The following is a 14503-nucleotide window of genomic DNA, read 5'->3' on the forward strand; positions in this document are numbered from 1 at the left end:
AATTAGATAGAGAGCTTGCGCTGGCTAATCTATTGTCGATAGATAGTCAAAATAAATTTGACCTCGAAGTGTCCCAAAAGAAAGCCCAATTGCGACAAGAGAAAGCCGCATTGGAAGAAAAGCAGCATTTCCAGATGCAGCTTTTAGATAGTCAACAAAAGAGATTAGAAGCTTTGTCTGCTCTTCGAAAGGCAGAAGCAACAGACAGAGTAATTAATGGTCCTGACATTTTTCAGCCTGATTCGTTAAATGAACACGAGCCTGAAATTAAATCGGGGGGAGAATTTCTATCCCCACCTATAATCACTGCACCTGTTTCTTTGTCTTCACGGTCGCCTGGTGAGCCTGTTCCTTTCACTAGTCCTAGGAACATTGCGCCCTCAGTTGGCAGCAATCTTAGCGTTTCCGACACGTTCTTGGCTCCGCAGACATACCCTTCGCGTAGTTTAGGTAAACTAGCAAGGAAAGGGTCAAGTTATGTGAAACAAAGCGCCATTGTCGAAGCCCCGCGAAGGGAAACTTTGCCGAAAGTGTCGCTTTCAAAGACGGATCCACCGTCTATAAACTACATTAATAGGTCTAATACATTTCATATGTCTGGTGAACCCTTTCAAGTTGCTCAGACATTTGTGACTTCTTCGAACCAAGGACAAAGATTCTCCCTGCCCGTCAATGTTGATGATCACGACAACTACTACCGGCAACAAGACGCGGAGGGACGTCAACCATACATGGATAATTCAAGGCATGGGAATGGAGACAATTTGCCAGGTCAGTTGACACAAACTCAAAATTTGCGCCCTCAGAACAGCGTCGATCTACTCTCAACATTCGCTGAACTAATGGTAATGCCCAAACTGGAATGCCCCACCTTTCACGGGGACCCAGAATCATATTGTGCCTTTGTGAGGTTCTTCACTGAAAATGTAGACGGTAAAAACTACAGCTATCAGCAAAGGTTAGCTATGCTTCTGCAACACACCGAGGGTGCGGCCAAAGAAGCAGTTGCACACTGTAGTTCAATATTGTCGTCCGAAAGGGGCTACCAAGAAGCGCGCAAAGTGTTGTACGAACGGTTTGGCAAACCAAGGGTGATCGCTGAGGCATTTCAGCGTAGTCTGATGAAAGCGCCAAATATTAGGAAAGCGAGTAAATTAGACATTTCAAATTTCTCTAATCAGTTGAAAAGATGTCTAATGACGTTGGAAGGGTTAGGCGACTACACCGATCTCAGCAGCATCGATTGCCTTCAAAAATTGGCGGAAAAGTTACCCTCTTCGATGTTTGAACAGTGGAAAGTTAGGTATGCGACCATTTGCAACAACGAAGAGCGTAAACCAAACTTTAAAGATTTTGTTGTTTTCGTAGAGGAAAAATCTAAACTTCTTCAAGCGTACCCGGAAGAGTTTACCTTTTTAAATGCAGCCTCAAGCAAGGGACGGAGTGACAATGACTTCTCGAAGCGAAAGCTATGCGCGACAGTCTCTGTTGGTAACCCGCATGGCAGCGATGCAAACCAGCAAGCTCATAGGAAATCCTCCCTCAATGATTTCCCACGACGTTTACAGTGTGAGTATTGCTCAAAAGGACACGTTACATACAAGTGCAGAGATCTTGGCAAATTACCTGTCCAAGAAAAAATGGAATTTGTCAAAAGAAAAAGATTATGCTTTGTATGTCTCGGCCCTCACTTTAGCAGTAACTGCAAAAGTGACTATTTATGCACTGTAACAGACTGCGGCAAACGCCACAGCCGTATTTTACACAGGTCTCAACCCATCAAGGAAGGCAATTTCGATGAGGTATCTTCAAAGAAGAAGGAGCAAGACACCACAAGCTTCTATTGTTCTAAACAAGCGTCAAGAGGGTTTCGAACCGTTGTACCTGTGAAAGTTGCTGCTGGAGAAAAGGTAATCGAGACTTATGCTTTTCTGGATAATGGGTCTGAAGCATCGTTTTGCGATGAGCAGCTAATACGCCAACTTGGCATATGTGGCGAACCAGTAAAAGTCAGCGTTTCGACATTAACAAAAGAACTATCTCCACTAAAACGGTTTAATGTAGACATGACCGTGGAAGGAATTGCAAGTGAAACGTCGAAGTTTCATCTAAACAACATAATCTGTGTAAAACAATTGCCTATTCAACCTAACGAAACATTAAGCAAAGCTGACTTAGAGAAACTGCCTCATCTGCACAATTTAAAGTTTCCAGAAATTAATAAAAATCGGGTTTCCATGCTAATTGGGCTCGACTGTCCAAACGCGCACAGGATTCTGGAAATGAAAGTGGGCGATGGAAAGCAACCAAACGCCGTTCTCACACCTTTCGGTTGGTCTTTGCTGGGCCCCGCTTTAGAAAGCGATCGAAAGGACGGATTGCAGTCCTATTTTATTCAAATGGACGATCACGTCGATAAAGCAATACAAAGGTCATGGTTTCGGGACTTCGAGCCGGATAATGCGCTACGTCCCACGTCCAAAGAAGACAGGCATGTCTTCAAATTGCTAGAAGATCAAGTTACCCACACCAAGGTCAGTACGATTCATCACTGCCTTGGGGAAAGGATGTTGTCTCGCCCGAAAGTTGCTGGCCGACGGCTCCCGAAGCAAACCATTCTGAGATTCCAGATGAATTCAAGCCGCTGGAAGAAAAAGGCGTTGCGGCAGTCCAATGTTCAACTGTCAGTGAGCATGCTACAGTAGATGACTTAATTAACAGATACTCAGATCTATATAAGCTTAAAAGGGCTGCTTGCTGGTTAATCCGTTTTGTAAAATTTCTAAAAGATAAAAAGGCGGCTGTCACTGCCGGCCTTACTGTCGAAGAGTTACAATCTTCCGAAACTAAATTGTTGCAGTACGTGCAAGGAAAAGAGTTTAAACCTGTTATCAACCTTCTAGAAAAGGGTTTACCTCTAGAAAGTCACTTGAAAAAGAAAATTCAAGCAAATACCAATATACGACCACTTTACAAAGCAGATCCCTGCATGATACATGGACTGCTGCGCATTGGCGGACGGTTGCGCAACGCAACGATTGACTATGAAAGTAAGCACCCGATAATTCTTCCTTACAGCAATAATTTGACCAATTTGTATATTCGGCACTTCCACAAATTGTGTGGACACTCTGGATTTACCTTTACTTGGTCATTAATTCGAGAAAAATTCTGGATAATCAAAGGCGGTGTAGCTGTAAGAAAAGAAATCTCAAAATGTCTCTTGTGTAAGAAGAGAAGTTCCCCTCGCCTGTATCAAAAAATGGCAGATTTGCCTTCTGCCCGACTGCAGTGCTATGAACCGCCTTTCTCTTGTTGCGGTGTCGACTACTGTGGTCCTTTCTTAGTAAAGCGTTGCCGCAGCGTTGAAAAACGTTACGGTTGCGTATTTTCATGCCTCACGACTCGAGCCGTGCATATCGAAGTCGCGAAAGATTTGTCTACAGATTCCTTTCTTCAAGCCTTTCGTCGATTTATCGGACGAAGGGGAAAGCCAAAGGAATTATTTTCTGATAACGGTACCAATTTTATTGGAGCTGAAAGGGAGTTAAAACGTTCTTTAGATCAGTTAAACCAGTCTGTCATCGCCGAATGTCTGAAACAGGACAACATAATTTGGAAGTTCAACCCTCCATCTGCTCCACATATGGGAGGGTCCTGGGAAAGAATGATACGTTCTATAAAACGCATTCTCAATGTCCTACTTAAAAATCAAACGGTCACCGAAGACGTTTTACACACGCTACTTGTTGAAGTAGAAAGCATTTTAAATTCTAGGCCTTTAACTCCTGTGATGTTAGACACTGATGGATTAGTGCCACTAACTCCTAACCACCTTTTACTTAATCGTTCCATCGAAAACATGCCACCAGGGGTATTTGATTCAAAGGATAACTATGTAAGAAACAGATGGCGACAGGTACAATATCTGACGAATTCCTTTTGGAAGCGATGGCTCAGAGAATACCTGCCCACCATAGCTGTACGTGAAAAATGGCCAGATCGGCAACCCAATCTAAAGGTCGACGATGTGGTGCTAATCGTGGAAGATCACTTTCCTCGAAGTAAATGGAAAACCGGACGAGTCATAGAATGCTACCCCGGAAAAGACGGCCTTGTACGACAAGTTCGATTGAAAACAAACAGCGGTGAGCTGCTAAGGCCAGTCACCAACCTCTGTCTAATCTGTGAATCAGATAGACACGAGTAACAGTCCTCTGTTTTCTGTTCGACGGTAATAGGACGTCGACCCCTAGCCGGCAGAAAACAAGACAACAAATAGAATTACACATAAAACAGTCTGACATGCTTGATGCATATGAACTTTATAAACAATAAACGAGCCTTGCTCATGCGAACAATGTTTGACATACAGTGTTGTAAAAACTGAGTTGATGTAAAACTGTACTGTATGTTGCAATAATTAGATAGAATGATGATTGCCACTTTGTAGCTAAAAACAGCAGCATCATTCATTGTAACTAAACAAACACACAAGTGACAAAAATGAAACAAAATGTTTCAATAAATTTTTCAATTTTTAAAATATGTCTGTGGCCCACCTCAAAATGCTTCTATGGCCCACCAGTGAGCCATGGCCCACTGGTTGAGAACCGCTGTTTTAGACATACAGAAAGACACCAATAAATTTTGCAAATCGTAAATCGCGCAAAATTTACTCGATTTACGTTTCTTTTAACTAATTTGTGGAAGCAATTTCAGAATGGCTTACTCTGTTGGGTTTTTGTGTAGCTGAGTTTTTGGTGTTCTCTAATTTTATCCGCAGATTTTGCCCGTTCGTGTGTAAGAGCTACCTTAAGTTAATAGCTGTTTATCTGCTAATAAATTTCATACAAATATTATCCTAAAAGTGTTTCCAGAAAGCGCTATAATCCATTGTTTGAGTGTAATTTTGCAAAAAATTTCCGGGGGAGCATACCCCCGGACCCCCCTAGAATACGCGTGCGTTCGGCACGCTCTCACCCCCACCAGTTTCATTGCTTTCCCTTGCTCAACCCACCAGGATACACCACTGCACACCAGGTGGCGATGTCTTAAATCAAACACTTTGTCGTTCTCTTCAATTCATCAAATATTGACCCCTCCAATTTTTTTTTTCCTGGCTACGCCACTGGTGTAGACTATCGAAACCGAAAGTAGGCTACGCTGGTTGGAAGCCATGCTAACGATTTTGTTTGTGGACATTAACATAAAAATGTCACAATGCATCATTTTAATGTTTGTTCTTTGATAAAAATTAAATGCCCCCCCCCCGAAAATATTTGCTGGTTGCGGGCCTGGGTACGAACATCGGTCTTGCGTAGCGTGAAGTGTCGACCTAAGATTGGTGACCTTGCCATCTCCGAGCTGTGTCGTTCTGTGTTCTGCAGCGGCTGTTTGGAGAGTTTCACTATCCCAACCTACCGTATAGCTCCAATTGGGGTTTCAGGGTGGGATTGGGGAAGGATTTCGATGTCGGGGGGCTCTCTTGAGTGTGGAGCTCATTCATCTTGGGTTAGGGTTGTGTTTGTCCATCATTCACGTTGCATTCTTTTCATTTTGTTTCCGTATATGTTAATTCCGTATATAATATATATATTAGGCCTATATAATATGTATAACGATCAATGCATCCTTCCGACCGCTACATAGCCTATGGTGCAGAAACGTGGAACCTTACAAAGAAATTAACACTTAAACTAAGAACTATGCAGAGAGCACATGAACGAATCATGATGGGTTTAACATGGCGAGATAAAAAGACTGCCGAATGGATCAGAAATCAAACGAAATTACGAGATATATTAAGCACAATCAAGAAACTAAAATGGTCCTGGGCAGGTCATATAGCAAGATATCAGGACAATAAATGGACTAAACAATTAACAACATGGACACCACGAGAAACCAAAAGAAAGACAGGAAAACCAAAAGTGAGATGAAGGGACGACATTGACAAACAATGCAATAGGGGAGACTGGGGGAAGTTGGGCCGGTGGGGCACGTTGGGCCACCCATATATCTTACGATACACAATCGCTACATGTCACGTGATGGCGTCATGTGATGCCGTTTCGTTCTCAGATCATACAATGGTGAGGTGAAGTTGATTGTGGTCAGCGTTTATGAGTGAAGTAGGAAAGTTTATTTTTTTGTGTTTTTTTGAAAAATTATCTACTTGAAACGTAAGCATGCAGAACTGCAACTGAAAGTGCTATATTTGTGGCTCATATATATTTATATCGCCAGAGGTTAAGTGTCAATTTATGGTACTCCATTCTGTCGAATCTTTTAGAGATCAATCTGGCAAGTTGTACAAAGCAAAATGTCTGCTGTTGGGGTAAGTTGGGCCACTTTGAAAAGTTAAAAAAGTTACCTATTTCTGCATTGTTTGTTTAAAAATGTTTTGTTGTAATTATGAGAACCTGTACACAATTATCCGAAAGACGCTTGCCCAAAAGGACACTTGTTCAAACATGATACTTGCCCGAAAGGACACTTGCCCGCAATTGCACTTCCCTGAAGGAACATTGCATATAAAATACACTTTATTTTCGGGCAAGTGTCCTATTGGGAAAGTGTCCTTTCGGGAAAGTATTTCGGGACAGTGATCATTTATGATATTAATTCATCGTTTGCAGTTACCTGTAACACTGACTTAGTATGGTTATGTCTTATTGTTTTGCATACCGGCCCAACGTGCCCCATGTGCGGCCCAATGTACCCCAGGGGTGGGGGCACATTGGGCCGAAAAGTTATCGTTTTTTAAACCCTCATACATTTTTTCCTGAAAGACTTAGAATAAATTCAAAATTCAGAAAGAATTACTCGAAGAATCAAGATCATAATGATGCATAGCGTTCTACAATCGAATTAGAGTTGAGTGATCTACGTTCAAAAATGTGAAAAATGGCCCAACTTCCCCCAGTCTCCCCTACAGTACAACCAATTGGTACCAACTAGCACATAATCATGTTAATTGGCATGAAAAGGGGAAGGCTTACGCTCTGCAGTGGGCTCTCACAGGCTGAAAATGATGATATGTTAATTCATTTACATAGATAGTACCGGTAGTAGACAAAACGTTAAATGTCAGTAACATAATTATATTGGGCTGCAGATTCATTGCTTTATATCGAATGAAACATACATTTACTGTTTAGTTTTACAAAGATTTAAAACTGTTAACATTGAAGTGATTACTGGTAATGCTTACTGAGTATTTTATTGGCGTGCCCATAACCTATTTCAATTATATCACTAAGTTATGACTGTATTACAATAGTTGCTTAATAGCCTACATGTGTTTTTTATATAACTACAGTTGTTTGATTTTGACACTGGATAGGCTGAAAATGTAGTTTTTTGTTGTTAATTATTGCAGGGATGAAACCAGTTTCAAAAAATTTGGGGAAAAAAAGGAAAATCTGGAGTCACCCCAAGAAAATATTTTTGAAACGGTAGAGCTAGGCCTACATTGAATTTAGCACATTCTGTGGCAATTTTTCGGAGGGCAAAATAAAATTTTTAGGGGGCAGTTCCTCCCCTGGGCAACCCTGTTGCTACATCCGTGCATTATAGACAACTTTGGCCTACAATCATTTTCTGAAAACGAATACAGCCGATGTAATGAATTGAGATACGATTGACTTACTTTTTCATATTATATTGGGCCTAAGAGGCCCGTAATCACTGTTTGTGTTACAGAACAGTAATCACAGGATAAGGGTTAAAGGGGATGCGAAGGTTTTTATTTCGTCTGACAATGGAAGGGCTTCTGTTCATCGTAAAATGACAATTACCACCAATAGTAGCCTAATTTAATAAACTTTGTTATGATAACCTGCATTGCGCTATTTCCATCAGGCATGGGTATTCACTGAATGCTTATAATTACTTGTTAATTCAACTACACGTATGCTATAGGCTACTTTCTTTACAAGAAAAACAGCTCACTGGAAACCTTTCAACTGTCTTTCCAAACAAGTGTTCTTTAATTATAAACACTGATATCAGTAAAAAAGCAACCAGGTTTGTTCTTTAATTATGCTTGACATAACATTTGTTAACTGTCTTCTGTAGCTGACTGTAGGCCTCCTAGCTGCACAACAAAACTTTCTGCAAATTAAAAAAGACCCGCAGTTTAACGTGGTACCAGCTACCGCCCTTTTAATGTAGTAAGAATAAGGCAATCGATGTAAGCCTTCGTATCCCTTTCTTTAGATATCCCCGATATAGCCTACATAGCACATGACTAGGGGACTGTGTTCCGAAAGCTAGTGCAATCCGCTATTGCCACAGCGAACTCGCAGCATCAGGCTAAAACAAGTCGTTAAAATCTACATTGTGAAGTAAAAAATCCCTGATATAGCCTACTGCTGTGTGTCCTTAAACTTTGCCTCAGAGTGGATCGCCAAGTCAAGATTTTCCACACATGTATCTTGGCGACACCGTTAGCCTACATATTGTCGTTATTTTAAGCGAGCAGAGGTTGTTGGACCATGGGATTAGGTAGACCACTTTTGAAATGAATGAAGCTTTGGAATATATCAAACGAATACGGCAAAGCAGAGCGAATTAAATCAAATATAGGCCTAGTTATTACTATCTGAAGCCTTTACAAATTGTTTCACCTAACGGATCATCAGAAGGTCTGAAAAAACATGCAAACAGTAAAGAATCGATAATTCTGAAAAAATATTAAAACTGTAGGCTAATTTAATCTGCCAAAAAAAAATCTCTAAACCTGTACTTCCTGAGAAGATATTAAATATTGCAACTGTAATTTAATCTGCAAAAAAAACCTCTAAACCTGAATTCCTGAAAAGATATTAAATATTATAACCGTAATCCAATCTGCAGAAAAAAACCTCAGAATCACTAAGGACAACATCCATCCGCCACGACAAAGCTTCAATCAATTTGTCCCAATGGAAACCAAACAGCATGATGGCAACATCTATGACATCACAAAGAAGCAAAATGCATATGTGATGATCAGCGCAATCTGTAGTAGCCTAATCTGAACAAAATGAATAAAAATTGTTTTTAAACCTGTAAAAATTAAATGAGATTTATAACCTGTAAAAATCAAATGAAATTTAATTTTTTCAAAATTATAACCTGTGAAAATCCCAAGGAATTGTGATGATGTAACCTGTAGTGACCCCAACAAATGAAATAAAATCTGTTTTTAAACCTGTAAAAATTAAATGAGATTTATAGCCTGTAAAAATCAAATGAAATTTTTTAAAAAAAACCTGTGAAAATCAAAAGAAATTTATTTTATTTTGAAGTACTTGAGTTTAAATTTGTTTCTATGACGACATTTGCCGACCAGTTCCGAACGCTTGTTCAAAAGGTGGCCACTATCAGCCTTCAGAATGGCCAGCTTTTCAGCCAAACATAGGCCACAATTGTTACGACCACTATAAGGCCGAGCACAGCTGTGGATGGACCAAGTTATTTTAGGGTCAACACCCTTGTCCTTAAGGTCCCAAACCGCCTTAGATAGCTCGGTGCTGTTTCGTTTAGACCTATCCATGAAGGTACATTTATGGTTGGAAAAACGTTTTTTAAAAGTAGTTTCACAACAACCAATGTAATTAAGAACCTTCGGGCTGTTATCAATAGTAGCTTTGTAAACAACGGCCTTCTGCAAGCATTGCCCATTCAAAGGACAATCTGGCCTCACCCTACAATTGCAACCAGGCTGCGATGGTACATTATCAGCCTGCAATATTGCTTTATTGTGGGAGGATATGACACTTGCAACATTCGGAGTACAACTGTAGCTCAGCTTAATAGTATTACGGTTGAATATTTTGTGCAATCTATGATGGGGTGGAAAGTGTATGGAAACAAGATTGAAAAATTCCTTACCAATATTGCTATCAACCTGCAAGCTGAAAGGAGGGTTAAACCATAAAATTTTCCGGCTCCTTTTCCTAGATGTTCGTAAGTTATTAGCAGGGTTGTAGCAAACTAGGAAACATCTAGGAAAAGGAGCCGGAAAATTTTATGGTTTAACCCTCCTTTCAGCTTGCAGGTTGATAGCAATATTGGTAAGGAATTTTTCAATCTTGTTTCCATACACTTTCCACCCCATCATAGATTGCACAAAATATTCAACCGTAATACTATTAAGCTGAGCTACAGTTGTACTCCGAATGTTGCAAGTGTCATATCCTCCCACAATAAAGCAATATTGCAGGCTGATAATGTACCATCGCAGCATGGTTGCAATTGTAGAGTGAGGCCAGATTGTCCTTTGAATGGGCAATGCTTGCAGAAGGCCGTTGTTTACAAAGCTACTATTGATAACAGCCCGAAGGTTCTTAATTACATTGGTTGTTGTGAAACTACTTTTAAAAAACGTTTTTTCAACCATAAATGTACCTTCATGGATAGGTCTAAACGAAACAGCACCGAGCTATCTAAGGCGGTTTGGGACCTTAAGGACAAGGGTGTTGACCCTAAAATAACTTGGTCCATCCACAGCTGTGCTCGGCCTTATAGTGGTCGTAACAATTGTGGCCTATGTTTGGCTGAAAAGCTGGCCATTCTGAAGGCTGATAGTGGCCACCTTTTGAACAAGCGTTCGGAACTGGTCGGCAAATGTCGTCATAGAAACAAATTTAAACTCAAGTACTTCAAAATAAAATAAATTTCTTTTGATTTTCACAAGTTTTTTTAAAAAAATTTCATTTGATTTTTACAGGCTATAAATCTCATTTAATTTTTACAGGTTTAAAAACAGATTTTATTTCATTTGTTGGGGTCACTACAGGTTACATCATCACAATTCCTTGGGATTTTCACAGGTTATAATTTTGAAAAAATTAAATTTCATTTGATTTTTACAGGTTATAAATCTCATTTAATTTTTACAGGTTTAAAAACAATTTTTATTCATTTTGTTCAGATTAGGCTACTACAGATTGCGCTGATCATCACATATGCATTTTGCTTCTTTGTGATGTCATAGATGTTGCCATCATGTTGTTTGGTTTCCATTGGGACAAATTGATTGAAGCTTTGTCGTGGCGGATGAATGTTGTCCTTAGTGATTCTGAGGTTTTTTTTTTCTGCAGATTGGATTACGGTTATAATATTTAATATCTTTTCAGGAATTCAGGTTTAGAGGGTTTTTTTGCAGATTAAATTACAGTTGCAATATTTAGTATCTTCTCAGGAAGTACAGGTTTAGAGATTTTTTTTGGCAGATTAAATTACAGTTGTAATATTTAATATTTTTTCAGAATTATCGATTCTTTACTGTTTGCATGTTTTTTCAGACCTTCTGATGATCCGTTAGGTGAAACAATTTGTAAAGGCTTCAGATAGTAATAACTATATTTGATTCAAACGAATACGGTATGCTTGTTATGGTCATGTTCAGACCATGAATCTTGATTCTTTAGTCGGGTGATCTCTTCACAGACTATCGGATCGCCTGTTTGCTGAAAATAACCACTCAACATTGGCAAACACAAGTCATTCTCCGTTTATTTGATGTAAACGACGGAAGCAACAAACTGATGTTCATTCATAATAATAATACAGTAAGCTATAAACTGCAGCGGGAGACTAATGAATAGCCTACAACAAAGCAAAAACAGCCCAATTGAGAAAAAAATACTGCAACAGTATTTAAACATGGCAACACACTTTCAAATCATCTCACAACAAACTTTTGAGGAGGGGAGCTAGTTGAAAAGATGGATTGAGTTAGCGATTTTATCTCCTAATAGCCTATTTATTATAAGTATTTATTGCAATCGTGTGTAATGACAAAACTGCCTTTCACATAAAAGCTCTTTAGCGCCGCCAGAAACATATCATCATAAACCCGATGCTTTTTTCTATTTGTCAACGAACGGCGGCGATAGATTAAAAATCTAGGGTCTTTTGATGGTGGTGGTGGTTTGAATTGAAGAAAGCAACAGGCTACAACTAGCTCAATCGCAATTTGTTGTGATATGTGGTTCCCAAACAGCAAATACCGAGGACAGAATTAAATGATTGAATCTTTATCCCGGCAGTTTCGCATACTTGTAGCGGCTTTAAATCACTGACACAGGCCCGGTCGCGAATTTTTTCCCACGAACTTTCTGTCTCATTTACATATTTCGGTAAAGTAAGTTTAGACATAACTGGTGACCACGTGCGGTAAATATATCTGTCGGTTACTTCGCATACAGTTTGTATTAATATCGTGTGAATGCAAACATTTATTCGTTGGCAGGTTTAGTTCAGTGGTTTCATCTGGTGCCTAATGTTCGTGAGATCAACGGTTCGACGCTCATCGAAATCAATTTTTTTTTTCAAATTAATTCTTGCGGTGCACAAAAGCTTTTCAAAAAAAAAAGGGTTGGAGTTAATTCTTAATCAATTCGGAAAATCTTACTTTTAGAGTGACCAGAATCACTTTCTTTTCTCAACTTATTTAAACTATGACTTGACTAGGTGTGTCTCCAGGCTACGTTTTTTTCAAGTTCACTGTTTAGATTTGGACCTGGAGGGCGAAAATTGGCTGCTGACTTTGAAAACCGCGCGAAAAAATAAATCGGTAAAAACAGTTACTGCGCGCGGTAGGGGAGAGTGGGGTTTGTTGGACAACGGGGTTAGTTTAAAAACTGCGATTTTTTTAACTCCCCACAATTTTTAAAATTTTGTTGCCATCTTGTAAAACATGACCTTTAAACCTTTTCGTCATATTCTTTTTGGTTTGATCAAGCAAGAAGCTGTTTTGCAAAAACAAAATTTTGTGTTTTTGAACTGTTTTCCATAGGTGATATAAATTAGTATGTAGCCTAACTTAGTTGTTTGTTCGGTTGAAGTCTGTTATTATGTAATGCTAGTAGGTGTCGTACAACACCAATAACTACAGCATTTGCAGTAGATATTAATGAGTTTTGCTGATCAGATTATGTGGGGTTAGTTAGAAAATTTCAGATGGGGTATGTTGGAAAGTTTTTCCAACAAATGCCTGAATTTTAAATAAAGCTGTTTAAACAGTAATATTCCTATTTTGGTTTACAAAATGGCGTAGGTTGTTGATGTTTACTTAAACCATCAGTGGTAACTGCACAGTAAATCGAAAGGGTGGAATTTTTTAATTTTTGGGGTGGTTTGGGGTGTTTTAGCGGGGTGGAATTTGACATCCTAACAATTAAAGGGGTGGGATTTTTTTCAGTTTGGGGTAGAATGGGGTGTTTTTCGTTTTACAGGGTGAAACTGTACCGACTACTGTCTCGCATTCGTCATCAACCAATATTCTGCAGTGCAGTTATCTTAATTCAATTGCTTAGCCTACCGTACTCAACTGTTTCAAGTTTTAATTAATTAGCATTGCGTCTGGCAGCACTCGCCAAGGGTGACTGATTTCGCCTATAAAACATACTGGTGTGGTAATCTTCCTTCCTTTTCGATCTACGCTCTCACCACGGGAAGTCAGTGACGTTTCTGAATCCGCCTTGATCACTTCATACGTGGCGTAATACAAGATGTACTTTCTGATACCAACAATCTAGCGTCGTTGTCAGCCACTCTTAGTCAGAAGCATTCAACCGGCAATCCCAGTAACGTTACAAAACTACCCATCCCAAAATTGAGAGAAAATCTTTTTCATTCGAAGTGGAATAGGATGGTTGCTGTTTATCCGTTGTATTTTCTCAAGAGTGGTATGCTTACAATCGAAGGAAAATTTCGGGTAGATTAGACGCCTATTTTCGCAAATTCGCCCTAGAATAAGCAAAAATCGGTAATACGCTTGATGATTCTGAGACCATCCACTCTGATGTAAAAGTGTGCAGTCGTACGTCTGAGTGATTAATTCATATCACTTATTTTTATATTGCTCAGGATCCCCCATTTAGCTCTCTTGTGCTTTTTAACCAAAATCCGTAAAAGGATCAGTAGTCGTTCGATCTTTTCAATGGCGTAAAAGCAGAATCAAGGGAAATTTTTTATTGGTATTAAGTACATTTCTAATAAAAAAATAGACCTTAATCAGCATTGAGTAATATCTTAAAGCTTTTCAACTTTTGAAATATAGGGGAGAGTGCCCAACAGTGCCCCGGGTGCCTACAGTGCCCCTCCCATCGTTTTTCACAATCCGTGACAAATTATTCACTCAAGCGTGCATTACCATGGCCACGTGGTCCGTAGAAGCTGCTGAAACTAAGTTAGGCAGAAATAAGTCATAGTTGGCAGAAGTAAGTCATAGTTGGCAGAAATAAGTTGGCAGAAGTGAAAGTTTGTTTTAGGTGGTAAAAAGTAAATTTTCAGAACTGTATTACTTTTTTTGTTACAGTTTTTACGGTGGCTTCAGGGATGCTTCACAAGTTTTTTTATGTTTGGTCAGTCACTAGACTAGGTTTCAGTAGTAACGTTTCAGATCGTAGGCCTGGGTAAAAAAAACTGACGCCATTTTATCTTGTAGGCCCGTGGTTCCAACAGTGCCCCACCCTGAGGTCTCCTACAGTGCCCCGGTGGAGCA

General features: G+C 39.5%; 1 protein-coding gene across 1 annotated transcript; it reads left to right on the forward strand.

Moving 5' to 3' along the window:
* Nucleotides 1-3262: 3262 nt before the first annotated feature.
* On the forward strand, nt 3263-4210 carry LOC145780259 (uncharacterized). Its single transcript, XM_082591963.1, has one exon. The coding sequence runs from the start codon at nt 3263-3265 to the stop codon at nt 4208-4210; it is 948 nt and encodes a 315-aa protein (XP_082448089.1).
* Nucleotides 4211-14503: the final 10293 nt, after the last annotated feature.

This window comes from Aplidium turbinatum, chromosome 11 (assembly GCF_918807975.1).
Source record: "Aplidium turbinatum chromosome 11, kaAplTurb1.1, whole genome shotgun sequence".
NCBI classification, from domain to species: Eukaryota; Metazoa; Chordata; class Ascidiacea; order Aplousobranchia; family Polyclinidae; genus Aplidium; species Aplidium turbinatum.

Coding starts and splice junctions, on each gene's coding strand:
- LOC145780259 (XM_082591963.1), top strand. CDS start 3,263: ATGGCAGATTTGCCTTCTGCCCGACTGCAGTGCTATGAACCGCCTTTC.